The 20,378-nt window shown below is 41.7% G+C and overlaps 1 protein-coding gene across 1 annotated transcript in view; it reads right to left on the bottom strand.

Annotated features, from left to right (window-relative positions):
* Positions 1-20,378, bottom strand: part of LOC123506097 (potassium/sodium hyperpolarization-activated cyclic nucleotide-gated channel 3-like) — a 927,743-nt gene that overhangs the window by 133 nt on the left and 907,232 nt on the right. The window contains exon 14 of the mRNA XM_045257964.1: positions 15,715-20,284. Coding sequence (XP_045113899.1) covers positions 19,921-20,284 — 364 coding nt within the window. The 3' untranslated portion in view covers positions 15,715-19,920. The remainder of the gene's footprint in view (positions 1-15,714; positions 20,285-20,378) is intronic.

Here is a 20,378-nt window from a genome sequence, read left to right as displayed (position 1 = left end):
CTGAGAGACAACATCATATCAGCTAAGAGGTAAAAATGTTGCCATTCAGGTTAAAGACATTTATCCCATTCTTTTGGCTAACTCTCCTGACCATGTTCAAGAATTTGGCATCTCAGTGGGTCTTTTTGCTGCCCTTGACCAGCCTTCCCCTTTACACAAAAAAGGTTAGGAGGTAAGGTTAGTACTGTTTCAACTCCTCCCTAGTCTCGACATTACTTTTTGATTATGTTCGCTTAATCTTGTCAGTTAAAGTCACGTCCCATGCAGCACAATGTGATGCAACTGCACCATGACTGAGTATGCCTTGCAGAAAATATTTTAAACGTGTAAAAGATTGTGTAGAAGTGAAACAGTGAGTGACAGTCTTGGGTGTATTGTGGCAGTCATGCATTTTTCCTGATTCATCCCCAAAATAGTACAGCTCTTACTTTTTCATGATTCATTGTCGACGAAAACAGTTACAAACCTATTGTATCACTATCGGTGTACATTCCTGTGATTGATGTGTGGCATTCATTGTATTCACTGCATAGTCACTGTATTTGTGGCTGCCCAAAAACTGTTCGACAATCCAGATGATAGCACAATGACCGATTGAAAGCTAAATGACGATGGAACGATAACATAACAAACCTTTCACAACAACGACATGATATACCAAGGTCAATCACAATTGAAAATTGAGTCTTGGATGATAATTGCCCCCTACATGGAAATTCAGAGTCATGCTTTTGTAGACCTCCCCTGTGGCCATCAAGTGCAGTGTAATGGACAAACATAGCCTTGGTTCCAGTGCCTTCCTCTAATTTGTGTCCTGTCTACTTATTCAAGGTGTAATTCGCAGCAATATTTTGCTGAACATAGCGTGTTCAACCCAAAGATAATATCTGTAGGAATCATGGTCATGTTCTTGGAGGTGTGGCAGTTGATGGTAGTGGCCATACTGTGCAATCCAAACCAACTACGGGCCTTCCTCCCTCGCTTCTTCTCTTTTTGTCGGTCAGTGTTAAGCAGGTGGGTTAAATTATTAAGTTGAATCTTGAGGTTGTTGATCAGCAGACTATTCATTTCAAGTTCATCTGTATAGTACTTATCTGTGTCTGCCGCAGAGGCATGGGGAGGGCCATGTGGCCAGGCATGTCCTGCATTGGGGTGTGGGAAGGGCTATGTTGCATGGGATGTGATGCTGTGATGTTATTGGATTCTGCTGTGAAACTGTGACGGCTAGGTGTGGGCCAACAATTTATGTATATACAGGAGTGAATTCGGGAAAAAAATGGTTGTGTCACGCTCATATTCTTTGGGCAACATTTGTGTAATATGTTAAGTTGTCATCCTGTGGTTGTCTGTTGTTGTTAAATATCATACTGTTATCAATGTACCTTTGAGTAACATCTTATTTTTATTGTGTGTCATTTTTCACAATTCCATCATACTGGAATAGTGAAAATGACAGATAGCAACACAGTATATCATGAGATGGTTGTCCTATGCTTGTTGCAATTTTAGAAATACCATGTGCCCATCTCCCACCTGTTGTGTGACTGTCCTGAGCTGTGAGATTTGTTGGTTATCATGTAAAAAAGTGCAAGTCATGCTCAAATGTGCAGAGTTGACCTCTCATCATGCAATGTGAGATGCAGGCTTTAGGTTATACCAAGTTAGGTTGTTCACTTCAATAGGTAAGGTTATGTGATAGTGTGTAACACCTGGCAGGTGGGTAAGTGAGTGGGGGCTTGTCCACTCAGGGGAACATTGAAAGTGAGCATAATTACTGTGCTACTTTTTTGTGAGGTAGATTCCAATTTGTTTTGTACTAATCCTTTTTTTGTTGTTTCAAACTCAAATTTTCTATTTATGTGGGGATGGGGCCAAATGTGGGTAAACTATTAAAACTAATGATTTGCTGGAAAACAATAACATACAGATTAATTTCAAACAAGCCAGATACCAAGAAAAATGGTTTTATCTAGAACAGAGACTAATACTGAGAGTAAAATTTTACCACAAGGTCTTTAGGGTTGACTTATCATTAGGTCAAGATTACTGTTTCTCTTCAGTTGTTAGGCTGCTGAGGACATTGACATTTAAGAGGTACGAGGTAGATAGATTGTCACAAACATTAGGAGGCAAACCCTATACAGACAATTAAAACTTTACATTACCAACAGGTTAAATTTGGTTTATCAGTTTTTCTCTTTCTGTAAGAGGAAAAAAGCTGGCCAAGAACAAAACTATCAACAAGAAACCCCACTGAGATGCCAGTCCCCAAACAGGGTCAAGAGAGTTAACCAACAGAATGGGCTAAATGTCAAGAAACCCCCGTCTTAACTAAGTTCAAATCGTAAGAGATGGATGGTAATACAGAAAAAGAGATTATATTTGTTACACCTTAAAGCAGCTATTTGTTCCTGGACTAGTTATTTTGCTATTCTCTCAGGACCATTCTTCACTGGTAAACCAAAAAATATAGAAATGAAAAAGATGGATAATATTAGTTTTCATCAATTATTTGTTAGGTTAGGTCTCAATTCTTCATCTCATCAACTCCCCTCCTCTGACTAACTGTCTTCAGTCTCTTTCTCACCGCCAAAATGTTACATCCCTTTCTATATTTTATCACTATTATCATGGTAACTGTTCTACTGATCTTGCTAACTGCATGCTTCCCCTCCTCCTGTGGCCATGCTGCACAAGGCTTTCTTCTTCCTCTCATCCCTATTCTGTTCAACTCTCTAATGCAAGAGTTAACCAGTACGCTCAATCATTCATCCCTTTCACTGGTAAACTCTGGAACTCCCTCCCTGCATCTGTATTTCCGAATTCCTACAACTTGTCTTCTTTTAAGAGGGAGGTATCGAGGCATTTGCTCCCCTAATTCTGGCTGACGGTCTGGCACTTTTTGAAATCTTTGGAGAGCCAGCGCTCAAGTGGGCCTTTTTCTAACTTTCTTTTTTTTGCCACCCGTCACTCCAGCCTCCTTGTTTACTTATGGAACTATAGCAAACGCTGTCTAAATAACAATGGTGGAAAGTAACATTCTTCTTTGCTGTAACAGTGTTTAGTTTTAGCTGTTGCCAACATGCACTAACCTTCTCATGCACCAGATTCTTAGTTTTTCCAATAACACAGGCAAATACTGATACATTTTTCTAACTAGCAATGTATTCTGGGTAGTGACAAAGTTACCAATTCATTTCTTTGTAAAACTTATGCTCCTCTTTGACTCACGAATCATTAACAGCTTAAATCATTAAACAAAATACTAATGAAATGTTTAAAACACAGATAAAACAGTCTAACTAAGGAAGTTAAGTAGTTATAAGGTGAGTAATGATGGTCGTCAGCTGTAAAGTACATTTAAACGTTTAAAATTTACATCTGTGCTAAAATAATAGCCATTAGTTATTATACCTGACTAGAAACCTGATAACTATATGCACTTAAAACTGTTGAGATATGAATGCAAACATTTAGATTATAGATGCCAAACATGCAAAATATGGCCACAACAAACTGAAAAACATAATATTCAGTACCAGTAATTTCAGACAGTGAGCACTTGATGCAGTACCACTGTTTTTAAAGTCTGCTGCAAAGCATATGGCAGTAATCCTTTACAAAAATACCAGAAGCACAAGTTCAGTGCTGCCACTGGTCACACCCTTCACACTGTAACTCCTGCTGCCTTGGCTGTACTTTGGCAGAGCAAGCAGCACACGGGAAAGAAGCTGGCACTGTCCCCGAGAAAGCGACCCGTGCGCTCGCCTCAATTCCCAGCTCCTCCATCCAGCTGATTTGACGTCACATATATGAAGCCATGCTATTGGTCAGAGAGAGAGAGAGAGAGAGAGAGAGAGAGAGAGAGAGAGAGAGAGAGAGAGAGAGAGAGAGAGAGAGAGAGAGAGAAAATATGGCAACGAATACGGCAGAGTTTCTCAACCTTTTTACTCTTGCGTGACCCTTAAAATACATGACATGTCTCAAGGAACCCCTTCGGAAAAAACAAAATTATATATATACCATATATTTCTCATTTTATGTGACGTCAAATCATATATATATATATATATATATATATATATATATATATATATATATATATATATATATATATATATATATTTATTTTTTTTTTTCCCTAATACTGGTCTATTGTTACTTTCTTACTTGTGTATATGAATGGAAGTGAAAGCATACATTTTCACATTTCCATTTAATTTGACAATATCATAAAAAAAAAAAAAAATGTTTACAGTCCTATACACGCCAGCAGCCAGGGGGACCGCGGTGACCTGGGCAGAATGCAAGGGAGGCCAGAGTGATCAGTGCCGAAAAACTAGAGGCCAGAGTGACCAGGATGGCTGGCGATTTTACTTGCAAGACGCTGCATCTTGGAAGACGCACCCTAATATTTGAAAGAAATTTCTAAGAAAAAAAGTCATTCTCATACAAGAACGCATTCACCATATACCCGACCACTGAACACAAAAACATCAGAAGCAAGGAGTCTGCAAGACACTATTGTTTCACCACTCATTACAAATTTGCTGGAGCACTCACCACAAATTTAAAACTATGTAAATAAAAACACCATAGGTAAATACATATACACAGTGAAACAGTCCATCTCTTCTTGTTTTAGTGGCGGGCGACGGCATGTTTTGGACCTGTTGTTTACATTACGGAATCACTTGTCCGATCGCCGAAACCGAACACGTCAGTGCTGCAGTTTGTATTTATTTTATTTTGCAGTCGTGCTTCATAGGCTTTATCAATGTGAATACAATTCACAAGTGGAGTTTTGACTCTTGCTTGAATGAGTAAGCCACTTGGATGTTCTATTAATAAAGGTATAAAGGCACCTGGCATGATGTGTGTGCGTTCGTGTGCATGTATGTGTGTGTTGCAATGAGACGAGGAGCGCCCGTTTTCTCCACACGCTGAGTAGGCTGGAGGAAGGATTATGGTATTGGAAATACTTGTAACACCTAAGTACTGAGTTTACATAATATAAAAGGCCAAATTAAATGGTACTTAAGCTAACATCATAATGTGATGACTCAACATACAAATCCAGGTCACTATCTGTCAAGTGTCCAAGCTCACTTGAGGTTGGATGCTGCCTTACAATACAACATTCATCTTGGAAGACACACTAGTATTTTTCAGGGTATTTTTAGGAAAAAAAAGTGTGTCTTGTAAGCCGTAAAATACAGTAACCCAGCAACAAGACCTGGACAGGCTGATAGCATGGGCAGACAGGTGGCAGATGGAGTTTAATTCTAAAAAGTGTCAGGTTATGCATTTAGGTAAAGACAACACAAACTTTAGCTATGAGATGGAGGGATGTTGGCTAGAGGCAGTAGAGGAAGGAAAGGATTTAGGAGTAGTGATAGACAGGACTATGAAATTTTCAAAGCAATGTTTAGAAGCAAGAAATAGGGCAAATAGGATCCTGGGTTTTATAAATAGAAATGTTAGTTATAAAAGTAAGGAAGTGGTGCGTAGCTTATATAATTCCTATGTTAGGCCCCATTTAGAGTATTGCATACAGGCCTGGTCACCCCACTATAGGCAGGATATCAACATGTTAGAAGCAGTTCAGAGAAGAGCAACTAGGATGATACCAGCATTAAAGCGCCTGGAGTATAGAGATAGATTAAAGGAATTAAACATGTTTTCATTTGAGAGGAGATGTATAAGAGGGATATGATAGAGTTATTTAAAATGTTCTCAGATACAAACTACATAGATGTGAGATCTTTCTTTACCTTAGAGGAGGGAAATAGGACTAGAAATCATGGCAGGAAGATTAGAAAGCAAGGCTGCAGGTTAGATATAAGAAAATATTTCTTTAGTCATAGGGTGGTAGACTTCTGGAATGCATTGCCAGAGACGGTTGTAAATAGCACTAGTTTGACAATGTTTAAAAACAGATTAGATAAGCACTTAAATTTATTAGATTTATAATTATGTATAGCACTGCATGATAGTTTTTATAAGAAATTTACTATAGTTAAACAAGACATGATCCCCATGTATGGGGACCACAAATTGTAGAGGATTTCGCTGCAGGACTTAGCCCTGTTAATGGGCCAAATATTTAGAATTAGTATATAATGTATTGTGTACTTGTAAGTGTATCTTTAAGTACTGATGACGAGGTCGCTGTGCGACTGATACAGGATAACCTAGATGGGCCCTGATGGCCCTTTGTTATCCTATTATTTATGTTATGTTAATCCTCGGAGCTGATGAAGAGTGGTGGCTGGCTGGCACGCATCACGCTCACCACAACCCTCACACAGCCCACACCCTTTCAACACAAGAACTTACTTTCCTCTACACCACTCTGGGATTACGAAAAGCTTAAATAACTAATGTGAAAATGTACACCAAATAATCATCACCCCAATATGAATAAAGAGTCAAGCGGATCAGCACACTCGTTAGGCCATTCATCATAACTGCCACACATTCTTTACATACAACACACCGATCCTCTACACCGTCCTGGAAACACAAGATGATGATACGAGCAATACTAGTCAGATAAATGGGCGCTAGGACACAAATAACTGGTGATCCAAGGCAAGACTCACCGGGATACTCACACTCACAGTGACAACACCGCTCAAGTAAACATTGCTCGCCTCAACCCTCGACTTCATATTACTAAATCTCTTATTACATATGATACATCTTTATTTCGTCCATTTATTGAATTAAAAAAATTAGTAATATCATAATATAAATAGAGGTTTTCGTTAATTTAATTTATATGTCAAGTCGAAGGAAACTTTAATAGTAAGTCGAACTTTTGTGTTCAGATGATTTTTGTTTTGTTTTATTCCTAGGCAAAGATATTCCGAAGTCTTCTTTGCTTAATTAGTTCGATTAATAGTTTTTTTTTTTATTTAAGTAACATGAAACACAGCACCATAAAACATTTATCGTAGTTCAATGAATGACAACTTTCTCTATGCGTGGTTTAGCAAATTTCTACCTACCGTAGAAATAACTCTTACGTTGTTTGACTATTTCACTTCATATAGCAGATAATCCTTTCTAGTATTCTTCTTCCTCTTCTACTCAAGTCACTGTCCCAAGTCCCTACCTTTTGAACAATCTTACGTTGTTTTGTCATATATAATTTTGCGCCACTTCTCTTTCGTATCGTCATTCATGCAGAGAGAGAGAGAGAGAGAGAGAGAGAGAGAGAGAATTTCCTTTTACACTATCTTCCTTCTTCATTCCTTTTCGTAATACAATTCAATGTTAAACTCATGACATTAGAGTAATTGTACAAGGAGACGATACATTCTTGACGTATAATTAGATTAAGCCAAACCTCTCAGTATTCTGGAGATTCAAATCCAGTAATTGTCTCCCATCCATTGCTATTTTGTACCTCCACCCAGCGCCTCGAGTACCTCCCAACAGCACCTCCAGTACCTACCCACAACGCCTCCAGTACCTCCCCACGGCACCTCCTGCACCTCCCCAAAGAGCCTCCAGCACCTCCCCACAGCATCTCCAGTACCTCCCCACAGTGCCCCCAGTCAGCACCTCCCCACAACACCTCCAGTACCTCCCCACAGTGCCCTCAGTCAGCACCTCCCGACAGCACCTCCAGTACCTCACCACAGCGCCTCCAGTACCACCCCACAGCGCCTCCAGTACCACCCCACAGCGCCTCCAGTACCACCCCACAGCACCTCCAATACGTCCCCACAGAACTTCCAGTACCTGCCCAAAGCACCTCCAGTACATCCCCACAGCGCCATAAGTACCTCCCACAGCGCCTCTTTCAGTGAGAACACGCTCCTTCTCTCTCTCTCTCTCTCTCTCTCTCTCTCTCTCTCTCTCTCTCTCTCTCTCATCATCAAAAATGCCCACCAGCATCATAAGAAATGCCCAACAGCATCATCAAAAATGCCCACCAGCATCACCAAAAATGCCCACCACCACCGCAGAAAATGCCCACCAGCATCACCAAAAATGCCCACCACCATCTTAAAAAATGACCACCACCACCACCACAGAAAATGCCCACCAGCATCACCAAAAATGCCCACCACCATCACCAAAAATGCCCACCAGCATCTTAAAAAATGCCCACCACCACCACCACAGAAAATGCCCACCAGCATCATCAAAAATGCCCACCACCACCACAGAAAATGCCCACCAGCATCACCAAAAATGCCCACCAGCATCACCAAAAATACCCACCACCATCACAGAAAATGCCCACCAGCATCACCAAAAATGCCCACCAGCATCACCAAAAATGCCCACCAGCATCACCAAAAATGCCCACCACCATCACCAAAAATGCCCACCAGCATCACCAAAAATGCCCACCAGCATCACCAAAAATGCCCACCACCATCACAAAAATGCCCACCAGCATCACCAAAATGCCCACCAGCATCACCAAAATGCCCACCAGCATCACCAAAATGCCCACCAGCATCACCAAAATGCCCACCAGCATCACAAAATGCCCACCAGCATCACCAAAATGCCCACCAGCATCATCAAAAATGCCCACCAGCATGCCCACCCACCACCAAATGCCCACCACCACCATGCACCACCAAAATGCCCACCAGCATCACCAAAATGCCCACCACCCACCAGCACCACCAAAATGCCCACCACCATCATCAAAAATGCCCACCACCATCATCAAAAATGCCCACCAGCATCATAAAAAATGCCCACCAGCATCACAGAAAATGCCCACCAGCATCACCAATAATGCCCACCAGCATCACCAAAAATGCCCACCAGCATCATCAGAAATGCCCACCAGCATCATCAAAAATGCCCACCAGCATCATCAAAAATGCCCACCAGCATCACCAAAATGCCCACCAGCACCCACCACCACCAAATGCCCACCACCATCATCAAAATGCCCACCGAACAGCATCATCAAAAATGCCCACCAGCATCAAAAATGCCCATCCACCACCACCACAGAAAATCCACCACCAGCATCACCATCCATCCCACCAGAGAACAGACCATCCACCACCACCGAACATCCACCACCACCAGAACATACCCATCCACCAACATACCAATCCATCACCAGAGAACATACCCATCCACCACCACCAGAACAGACCCATCCACCACCACCGAACATACCCATCCACCACCAGAGAACAGACCCATCCACCACCACACCACCAGAGAACAGACCCATCCACCACCACCGAACATATCAATCCATCACCAGAGAACAGACCCATCCACCACCACCGGCTATCCATCATCCACCAGCCTCCATCCGCCACCACCGGACCTTCTCTTCATCCATCTCACATCTTTTCTTCTTTTTTTTTTTTTTTTTTTTTCCTGCATTCATCCATTGTAGAGTCGTATATCATGGATTCTCTTTATTCATCTTTTTTATGTATTTTTTTTCTATAATTGGTAATATTACATGGTGCATTTCTTCTCTGTGTGAGGTTAGGTGACTCAAGAGTTGTCTCTGATACGGATTAACAAATTCTCTTAGGCTACTCCAGGCATAATTCTCCTTCTAAGCTACAGTGTTGATTTGATTACTCAAGACCATGATTTATTTCCTTTTAATTCATATTGATGGATGACCAAAGATAAGCTAATTCGATAAGCCTCTACACTAACACTTGTTCATGGTAATAAAAACTTTTAATCATGTGAAAATTATCGGCCAAGGAAAAATGTGTTGTTTTTTTGTTGTACCTGAAAAAACTCGTTTTCTTTACATTCCTGTCCATTCCACTATGTATCTCTCCCTATTACTTGTAAAACTTGTGTAATCTTCCTCCAGTCCTCCACAAGACAAGATCTGTTCCAATACCTTATATCTCTTTGCTGTTATTCTTTTTTCTTTTTATAATCCATACTTTCTCTCCTCCCCCACCCTTACTGCACAAGGCTTTCTTCTCCCTCTCATCATTACTCTGTCCAACTTTCAGTCAAAACTTAACCAGTACTCTCAATCCTTCATCTCTTTCTCTGGTTAACTCTGGAACTCCCTACCTGCTTCTGTATTTTCAACTTCCTATGACTTGACTTCATTTAAAAGGGAGGTTTCAAGACATTTATCCCTTTCATTCGGCTAACTCTTTCGGACGTGCAGGGGCTGGCAATTAAGTGGGCCATTTTTTTTTATATTTTTTGTTGCTCTTCGCCACCTTCGCTCTCTTACATAAAAAAACACTCTATAAAATGTTGTTAAGCATCTGTTAGTCCCCCAACCCAAAACGTTTTCATATGTTGATATCACGACAGCGGCAGCGGCAGCTCTAACAGGAACAGTGGCAGTAACGTTGAAAAAACAGTAAAAACGTGATAAGAAAGCTACTGTTTATCTTTTTAATCTCCAAACAGCATTTCAAGATCCTTCTTCTGTTTCCCCTGCCCTGCTGATGTGATCCGCTCGCTCTCCTGCATATACTTATATAAATCTGTTGCTCTGCATGCGTTTTTATTCCTAAGTTGTCTCATCTAAGTGTTCACTGAGAGTTACGCCATTCACAGTACACTGAGTTACGTGAGGCACAGGTGTGGACAAAAGTCAAGTAACTTTACGCTTTCACTTGCACTGTACTTTGTATTCTGCCTCAGTCTTACGTCCTCCAATCCTCTGACAGTTTCCTAACAAAGCATGACAAATAATATATCATCATCTTATGACACTACTTAAGATTGAAAGAAAGTTCTTAACGCAGTGGAAGTGAGTGTGGTGAGTTGCTCGACCAGTGACTGACAGCGCCTCCCTTCACCGACTCCTGGTGAATGTGAAGTGCCTGTGACTCACTCCTATGATATTGGTCTATTGTGCCCATCGACACCTGGAAGGACAACCGTGTAAATAATGTGTCAGCGTTCTGGCACTGTGTTGGCGAGTCCCTCGTTGCTCTGAATAGCGGTGGTAGAAGCCAGTTGGCGGGGCGCGGTCGTCTCATTAGTCAGGCGAAACGCATAGGCTCTGAAAATGTCATCCACAATGCCCCGGTCCGATAGAGCACTAATGAAACAATGGAGAGTGAACCGCCCTCTGAGGCCTTCCGCATGTCCCCTGGCAAAGATGCAGTACTGGAGCCTCATATGCGCGTGGTCAAGATCCCTTTAGCTTAATGTGCAGGAGGAGCGTGAGGGAGGCACTGAGGAGGCGAGCTGAGTGCAGTGTTGGCCTTAGATCTCCAGGGACAGACTTCCACCAGCATCGCTTCACTCACAGTCCTGCCAGAGTTGTGTGCTGGGAGGTAACAAGGTCAGGAGTAGTAGTATGAAATCCAGCACTTGCTTCAGCGGTGCGGTGAGGAGACAACTCCCATCCCACTCGCTCACACAATCAAAGTTCACACTACTCGTGTATCACTGGATTTAATTCACGAGTGACTAAACTTTTTTTGTATGATCGCTGAATCCACAAGCGAATTCCTCTCCTGGATTATTCCGTACAACTACTACTGCTACTACTATGGACAACGAAGAGGACCGCTAGTATACCACTACTATTTCTACCACAACTACCTCCACTAAGCTATACCAGCGTCGCTTCTCTACTCAATAAGTATTCTTTATTCATTTACCATACTATACTTGACCATTTATAGGGTAATGTTTAAAGTTCACGAGAGGCGTTACGACGCATGAACATCACAAAATAACAAGTGAGTGATTCACATGGAAGGTTCATGTGAATTTAAGTGATCAATTGATAATGATGTATTGGTCATAATTATTTTCTTATTACAATTGCTGACATTATTTTTTTTCCCCTTGTTTCAGGTAATTGTTGACATCCGTACAGTGAGTAATCGAACCTCATTGAGTCCTTTGATTTTTTTCCCTGCGGGCATTGATACTAATATAAGGGTGCGGACTCCCCATAGTGTCATGAATTTGCCACACTCAGGTAATAAGATTTTCCGAGCTGTTGACGCTACACCTGTTAAGAATCTGAGGCTGAGGGAATTGTTTTTTTTTTGTGATTATGTAACGTTAGCTGAGTCTGTTCCTTCGTTTTCTAGTGTGTGTGTGTGTGTGTGTGTGTGTGTGTGTGTGTGTGTGTGTGTGTGTTGGGGAAGGGTGATTGGTTAAGTTGGCATCCATCTCTCTCTCGCTCTCGCTCTCGCTCTTGCTCTCGCTCTCGCTTCACAAATCGAACATAAAATTTTTGTGCAAAACTTTCTGTACATGAATGTTCGGAATGTCATTTTCTAGAGTTCATGTCCCTCTTACTCGATCAGTTAAGGGAAAAGAGCGCCTGTTTTAATATTTATTCATTTTTCTAGTAAGGATATGGACCTTCTTTAATATGATTTGTTTTAGTATACAATAATTATCTACTCACTATTTTCACTCGTCGTTGCTGCCTGATTTTGGGTGAAATGAAAAAAAATATACTTTTATTTCCCGGGCAATGATATGATAAGAGGATTACTTTCGACCCTCGCTCACTTCACAAAAAAAAAAAAAAAAAGTAAATAAATGAATAAAATAATGAAAAATATCTGCGTATTTTTTTCATGTAAATCTTTATTCATTAGTTGTTTTTTTTATACATGCGTCCACAGTGCATGTATTCATATATTCATTTTGCTATATAAGATATTGGCGACAAAGGTAGAGGAGAGGCACGGATACACCAAAATTATTATTTGATGAACGTTTTTGTGGCAGCGAGAGGGAGTGATTTAATTCATACTGGTACTAACACACACGAGAGAGAGAGAGAGAGAGAGAGAGAGAGAGAGAGAGAGAGAGAGAGAGAGAGAGAGAGAGAGAGAGAGAGAGAGAGAGAGAGAGAGAGAGAGAGAGAGAGAGAGAGAGAGAGAGAGAGAGAGAGAGAGAGAGAGAGAGAGAGAGAGAGAGAGAGAGAGAGAGAGAGAGAGAGAGAGAGAGAGAGAGAGAGAGAGAGAGAGAGAGAGAGAGAGAGAGAGAGAGAGAGAGAGAGAGAGAGAGAGAGAGAGAGAGAGAGAGAGAGAGAGAGAGAGAGAGAGAGAGAGAGAGAGAGAGAGAGAGAGAGAGAGAGAGAGAGAGAGAGAGAGAGAGAGAGAGAGAGAGAGAGAGAGAGAGAGAGAGAGAGAGAGAGAGAGAGAGAGAGAGAGAGAGAGAGAGAGAGAGAGAGAGAGAGAGAGAGAGAGAGAGAGAGAGAGAGAGAGAGAGAGAGAGAGAGAGAGAGAGAGAGAGAGAGAGAGAGAGAGAGAGAGAGAGAGAGAGAGAGAGAGAGAGAGAGAGAGAGAGAGAGAGAGAGAGAGAGAGAGAGAGAGAGAGAGAGAGAGAGAGAGAGAGAGAGAGAGAGAGAGAGAGAGAGAGAGAGAGAGAGAGAGAGAGAGAGAGAGAGAGAGAGAGAGAGAGAGAGAGAGAGAGAGAGAGAGAGAGAGAGAGAGAGAGAGAGAGAGAGAGAGAGAGAGAGAGAGAGAGAGAGAGAGAGAGAGAGAGAGAGAGAGAGAGAGAGAGAGAGAGAGAGAGAGAGAGAGAGAGAGAGAGAGAGAGAGAGAGAGAGAGAGAGAGAGAGAGAGAGAGAGAGAGAGAGAGAGAGAGAGAGAGAGAGAGAGAGAGAGAGAGAGAGAGAGAGAGAGAGAGAGAGAGAGAGAGAGAGAGAGAGAGAGAGAGAGAGAGAGAGAGAGAGAGAGAGAGAGAGAGAGAGAGAGAGAGAGAGAGAGAGAGAGAGAGAGAGAGAGAGAGAGAGAGAGAGAGAGAGAGAGAGAGAGAGAGAGAGAGCAGTTCGGGTAAGATGGAAGGATATCACTTATCGAGGTATGCTTATATGACACTTTAGTTTACAGCCAATCAGTACAAAAACAATGTAACCTGCAGTCATCTCCATTGGTTAGGACGTCCCTTCAATTACAGATATGTTGATATACAAACTATTCATAGAACCTCCCGTTAAGGATGAAGGAGAAGCTGAACCTATAGCGCCTGTAGGTAACTTGAAGAATATTGGAAGCACTGTTAAACTTCCACCCGTTAGTGGCGCAGTCAATTTTGTTAATAGTGGTACCCATATTAGGGCCCATATCACCACTCAAGCGCATCTTTGGTGTAACCCCTAGAACCTTGGTATTATGGTGACATGTAACTTTAAACCACTCGACAGATGGCAAAGTATCAAAGCTATACGTGGTGGGATTTGAACCTACGTGTGGATGCCTACCTGATCCCACGCTCACCACCTTATCTACTATGCCCACGTAAGATCTGGACCGGTGGTTCCCAAACTATCTTCCTCTTACGTACCCTCTTTGCTTTCAGTAGACCCGCACACCCCCATTCCCTTTTTTTTCGCATTTGTATAAAATCATATATCTTTTCTTGTATTTATATTCTAGCACTGTTTAGGAAAACAGATTTCTCCTTGTATTAAAACGAATGAAACGAACGGCTGATATAATCATACTCTGCACGTATGAATGGGCAGATACTTGGAATTACTTCAGTATTCTTATCAAACAAAGATTTTAAAGCAGATGATTTCACACCTCCCTTGTATCCTCCTCACGCCCGCCTTAGAGGGATATCCCTGAGTTTGGAAACCACTGATGTAGGTCATTCAGAGACGTTTCGGTTGCCATTTCAGCAGGGGCGTCACTAGGTTTTAAGAACAGGGGTGCTTAGCCCCCAGGGGATTCACAGGATGTGAGCGCGCGAAGCACGTGAGTGAAAAATTTTTGCACTTGCAAGATCTATTTATTCACAACTTTTTGGCACTGTATTAGAATTACACAATAAACGCTGAAGAAATCTAAATGTTTGAAGCTGAATATGAAAGAAAGCTATAGTCATCTTTGGTAAGCATGAGATGGCCCAAATACATATCAGGCAACTTGCAAACAGAAAAAAAAAAAAAAAAATACATAATATAATCTAGGGGGACTTAAGAATATTTTAGGAGGGTTCAGTCTCCCCGCTAGAATAGGTCTAACGACGCTCATACCTTTCAGCAACGCAAAAAATATTTCTAAAGATCCACCGACTGCCGTCAAGGCCAATGGCTGGTGAAGATCACGTGAGATTCCAAAAGAATCTAGGGGCTATCATGAGCAGCAAGCAAAGTCATCAAGCACAAACTTAATTACTTACTGGCTACCTGAGTAGTGAAGCTTAACTCATCCTCCCACTCAAACTCATTAACGTTCATTAGATTAAAGTTTTAGAAGTACTGAATACATCCGATGACATCCTGATAGTAATTTACTAACTTACCAAATGCAGCAAGCAGAGCAGGATGATCTGGTAGCTATAACTGCCGTACCTACAGTATGTCTTCCGTGCTCTTCCTCCAATCCTCCACTGCGGCGCACACATCCTGTGCCTCATGAGACCGAGTTATGAGCTCTGCTTCGGTGGATGGGATTTATCAAATAGCTCCAACTTGTTCCATCTTAATTCCCATTTATCAAGTGACTGGATGTCTAATTTGCTATGTATCTAGATTAATGCATCACAAACAGGATCCTCTCAGCTTGCTTCATCACGAGTTGTACCAGGAGTCCCATCACTTGGCCAGTCGCCTCTACTAGTCAGCCACCATGACTAGTTCGCTTCCCCTCACTCACACCACACAGGAAGAAATGAAACCACACTTAACTAATAACCTCTGCATAATGTAAATTATTTACATAAACTAGCAATATGCTAGCACATAAGTTAGCATTAAAAAATTATAATCATATAAAAGACATAAATTACCTTGTTTAAGCATTTGGTGTAAAACGAAAGCGATATTCATCAAACCGTCACTGGTTGGACTAAACCCTCTCTGATCTATCGGATGACTATATATTATGAAGACACATGGGACACAACACTGACGTGCCGCGCGGAGTGGTGCCGTGTGGTGGGCCTCTCTCTTGACTACCGGGGAGCTGTGGCTACTAAGATACCAACTGAAAAATACCGTTTTTCATCCAAGACAGCAAAGTCTGAAATGCCTGTCGTCTTTTCATAATCCCCTCGTCAATAGAAAACAGTGGTTCACTGTTTTATAATTACCACAATTTGTAACTGAAATGTTTCGTATACAAGTGTTATTCCAGAAATTAAAGCATACGTTTTTATGATTCGTTGTGGTGCCCCGAGGTGCATCCAGGGTATTTCCCAAGTGTGTGCTGAACTGAGTGGCCTGAGTGGCAACGATGCCAGACACGATTTCCCATATCTTTATAATATAATGACACGATGAGCAATGAATAACTGAAACGAGCGAGTCCCGAGCACCAATTGACGATGTGGCATTAAGGCTGTAGGCGTGCGGATAATTGGTCAGTCAGCACCTGGTTCACTGCCTCAACGAGGCTCGAACCGGAGGTCGCGGAGGCATCAAGGCAACAGGGAAATTATTGTTAGCAAGCAACCAGGAAAAGATGTGAGGACCCCAATGAATTTTACTTTAACAATTCGCTCCCCTTTTGATCAATACCAATGTTGTATTTTAGTTTTTAAAGCAACAAACAATATTATGGCTGTAATTTCCACAAATGATGTTCTTTCTCAGAGAATATTTAACAGAATCTGTAATGTCACTTCAGTATCAATAGCCAGGATAAGAAGTGAATGTTGTATAATTTTTGATTGAGAAATGTTTACTAGAAAGGCACACACATACAGACACACACACCAAGGCCTCCCCGTGTGCTAAGCAATGCAGTGTGTCGAGGACCGTCAAAGGCACCACCCGCTGCTTCAGGTCTGGTGTGGTCTCCCATAACAAACTAATAATAATATTTTTGTTAATTTACATGATTGTAGCACAATTTGAACAGTTTTATCTTGCATATGAAATATTTTTCTTTAGTAATGAAAATGAATATCTAGGTTTGAACTGGAAACCTCGTCCTGTCGCACATCACATGCAACAGGAAGGGAAGGAAATTAACAATAACAATACGGGGTTGGGATTGGGTGGGGGCATGGCTGCTGGGCGTGGGGTGGTGGCTGGGGAGGCGGCCTGTGGCGGAGGGGTGGTGCACCGACCCCCGCCTCGGGATGGCTGGCGTTCTTGAGATTCAAAATAGACGCAGGCGGCTGGAAAGTGGCGAGCCTGCGTGCAGTCTTCACATGCCTTCAAGAACAGTGCATCCCAGAACAGTGGTGGCCAAAGTAGTCTACAAAATATTGATAGGAAAAGTAACGTAACTCTCCTTGCTATTATAATACCCTCTATTGGTTACCTTATGCAGTTGTACATTATGCAACTCTATTATGTCTGTATTAAGCTTATTACTGCTTGTAGGGAGCTAAAATAATACCTGTTGAAATATATGATTATCATAAAAATGGAAGGATAGCTTATCATACCCTAACCTTGACCGACACATAATCTGTGAAATCACCAACAGTAAAATAAAAGATATTTAATTATATACTGCATACGCATGCTTCTCAGACACACCGCGGTGGAGCATGGCGTTAACAAATTTATATTTTGAATATTTTATAATTTTTTTTCCTAAAACAATGTGCAATATATCTATCTGAGGCAGAATATCCATGACCAACCAACGAAAGACTGAATCATCCAAGTGCTGACCAATGGCGGCTGTGGGTGGAAGGGTGGAGGGCCTGGCCGTGCTGACAGGGCGATGTGGGTGGAGGAGAGGGACGCTCTATATGGGAGGAAACCTTCATGTAATAATTGAAAACTACTGTGGTTGCCATGGAAATTCATACCCAATCTGCCATTAGCATGACTGATGAGAGGCTGTGGAGAGGATGCTGAGAAGATTAAACTCTACAGCTTCAGTACTTGAGGCACTTTGACTACGTGATCACTACAATGGCAAGTGAGAGGAAACCAAAGAAAAATGAAATGATAAAGGATCACACTGCTGTTTTTTCCCTGGTGCTGCAGGTTCAATGTCTGGGTGGCGCACTCAAGAAGGAGCTTTGGGTGACAAACTGACTACTTGCTATTAACATTCACACAGAAAACATGACCTCAACAAGTTAACCTACAAGAAGCACTTTCACAATAATGTCTATGGGGGATTTTTTAAGCACGACTGGAGTGCTCGTTTATTTAATTTATTTTTCTGGTGTGGCTGCAAGAAGTGAGCTTTGGTCTATGCTAGATAGCAATGTCAAAATTAGCACTACCTCCCTAGGGCCCCTAGTTGAGCTTATGGTTCTACATGTGGACATTAATTATTGCATATTTTACTATCCTCACTGACGAGCGAAAATAAACTCTTGAATTGGCATGAATATGATACCATGAAGATGTATCACTGAGAATGTGTGTGAAGTATGGGAGATGATGTTGCCTGCACCACTGAACACGATGTTGCACAACTGTAGTACACAAGAAATGGTATTACCAATATTTTCTAACAATCCCTGACTCGAGAACTTCACCATTATGTAATTGTATATTTACAGTAGAAAATTTCCTTTCGATATTTACATCATTTATCAGATATACAAAGAATAAGTATTAAGAAACATAAAGGATTTTGAAAATATCTCTATATAACATTAAAAACTATATTCAAACTTTATTATTATTATTATTATTATTATTATTATTATTATTATTATTATTATTATTATTATTATATTGAGGGATTAGGAATATTGGTAGGCTTTTCAGTGTACAATATGAGCGTTGTACGAGTCACGGAGGAGCATCAGTGGTGGCAGCGGCGGGATGGCGAGATGAAGTGTTGCATCAATCACAGGCGGGGCCGACAACGCCCCCTCGCAAGCAGCTTACTCCAGCGTCCGGGTGTCTGTTGTTCCTGACCGCCCTAGTCCTCCACGTGCATGAAGGCATTACTCATCTGCAGTAAATGCTGAGCTCTAGTTAGCATACAAATCCTTTATACAGCACACACGAGGTCTATACACCATACAGGAGCTCAATATAGGATACATGAGCTTCATATACGTATGAGTTTCATACTCGTACAGTATACATAAGTCTTATGCCGCCTACATGAGCTATATAATGCATATATGAGCTTTATATAGCATACATGAGCTTTATACAGCTTACATAAGCTCTATATAGCATGACAGGCTTGTGAAGTCTTTTACAGCAAAATGAGCTCAGTAAAGGCTTGAGAGCTTTATACAGCATGAACGAGCTCAGTATAGGCTTAGCGAGCTCTATACCGTGCGTCAACTCCAAACAGCATACATGGGCACCACACAGCTAGGCTGCAGGGACCTTACAACTAGATTTTAATAACACTCTCTTGATATAAAAACTCCAGTTTACAACAGATACGCGTCTTGGCCGTAATATCCAAAGCCTTTCTAACACTGTTCAAAAATTTATAATATAATGTAAAACTTTACAAAAGGTCAACATATAGCAACACATTTATCACCCCAAGTAGATATGTTGTACCCATGTCATGCCTTTCCTGCACTCAACATGAATGCACTTTGATTACGTAATATTATTGCTTTCCTACCTCTAGCAGCTGTACGTCAGGAACACAGACTCGACCACCACTCAAAAGGCCAGATCTCCTTGGACTTTGGCACCTTCTCATAATAACAGATAATCCTCTGAAGCAATAACAACACAACAATAGTGTCCCTCTTACTGTTAGATAGTTCAGGTGTGGCAGAAGCTTGTCGTGATTGGTTACTTGTTAGCGTGTACACGTGTCCTTGCTATGCACCGGGAAGGGGGTTGTCAACGCACTACTCACCAGCAGAGGTTCTCATGGATTGAGCACCTAATAAACACACTAACAGTTCTTTTTTACCTACAATAATCACTATCATTACAAATCACAAAGATTGTTCACTATGTGCTTGGAAGTTTGAGTTTGTTTTTGTTACTTGTTGGTGCAGGTCACTTGGTCTCTCCCCGTGTTTCATGATAGTACAAAAAAGATCAGCTGTTGCGCCCACGAGCATAAGTGCATGGGCGGGGGCCCCCTGCTATTGGAACGAAGTGTCTTTATGGAAAGTGTCGGACTTGTGAAAGGAAGGGCGGTTGCGGCTGAGAGGAGAAGGACTATCTAGAGAGAGAGCAAAATTGTTTTCACTTTTCGGCCTCGGTAAGTGCCCCTTGGCGAGAGCTTTCCCGATGGAGCCGAGGTCAAGCAGGTTGTGGTGGTGCCGACCTTTCGTGCTGGAGCCGTCATGACCCATCATGGACTCCTCAGAGCTGGTCCCTCCGTCACACTGCTCCGTCGACGCCACGGATGCCAGTGCATTCACGATCGCGTTGACCGTTTTGCAGTCATTGGTCAGATCTTCTCTGTTGCTAACTATGGATGGATTCTTGCCAATCTTGTTTAACCTGTCGATCAATGTAATGTTAGCTACACCATGCAATACAAGATATATGACAATGTATCTCACTTAATTCCTATGTGCCATAAATTATCACATGA

Source organism: Portunus trituberculatus, chromosome 19 (assembly GCF_017591435.1).
Source record: "Portunus trituberculatus isolate SZX2019 chromosome 19, ASM1759143v1, whole genome shotgun sequence".
Classification (NCBI taxonomy): domain Eukaryota; kingdom Metazoa; phylum Arthropoda; class Malacostraca; order Decapoda; family Portunidae; genus Portunus; species Portunus trituberculatus.
This window is presented reverse-complemented; position numbering and strand designations above follow the sequence as displayed.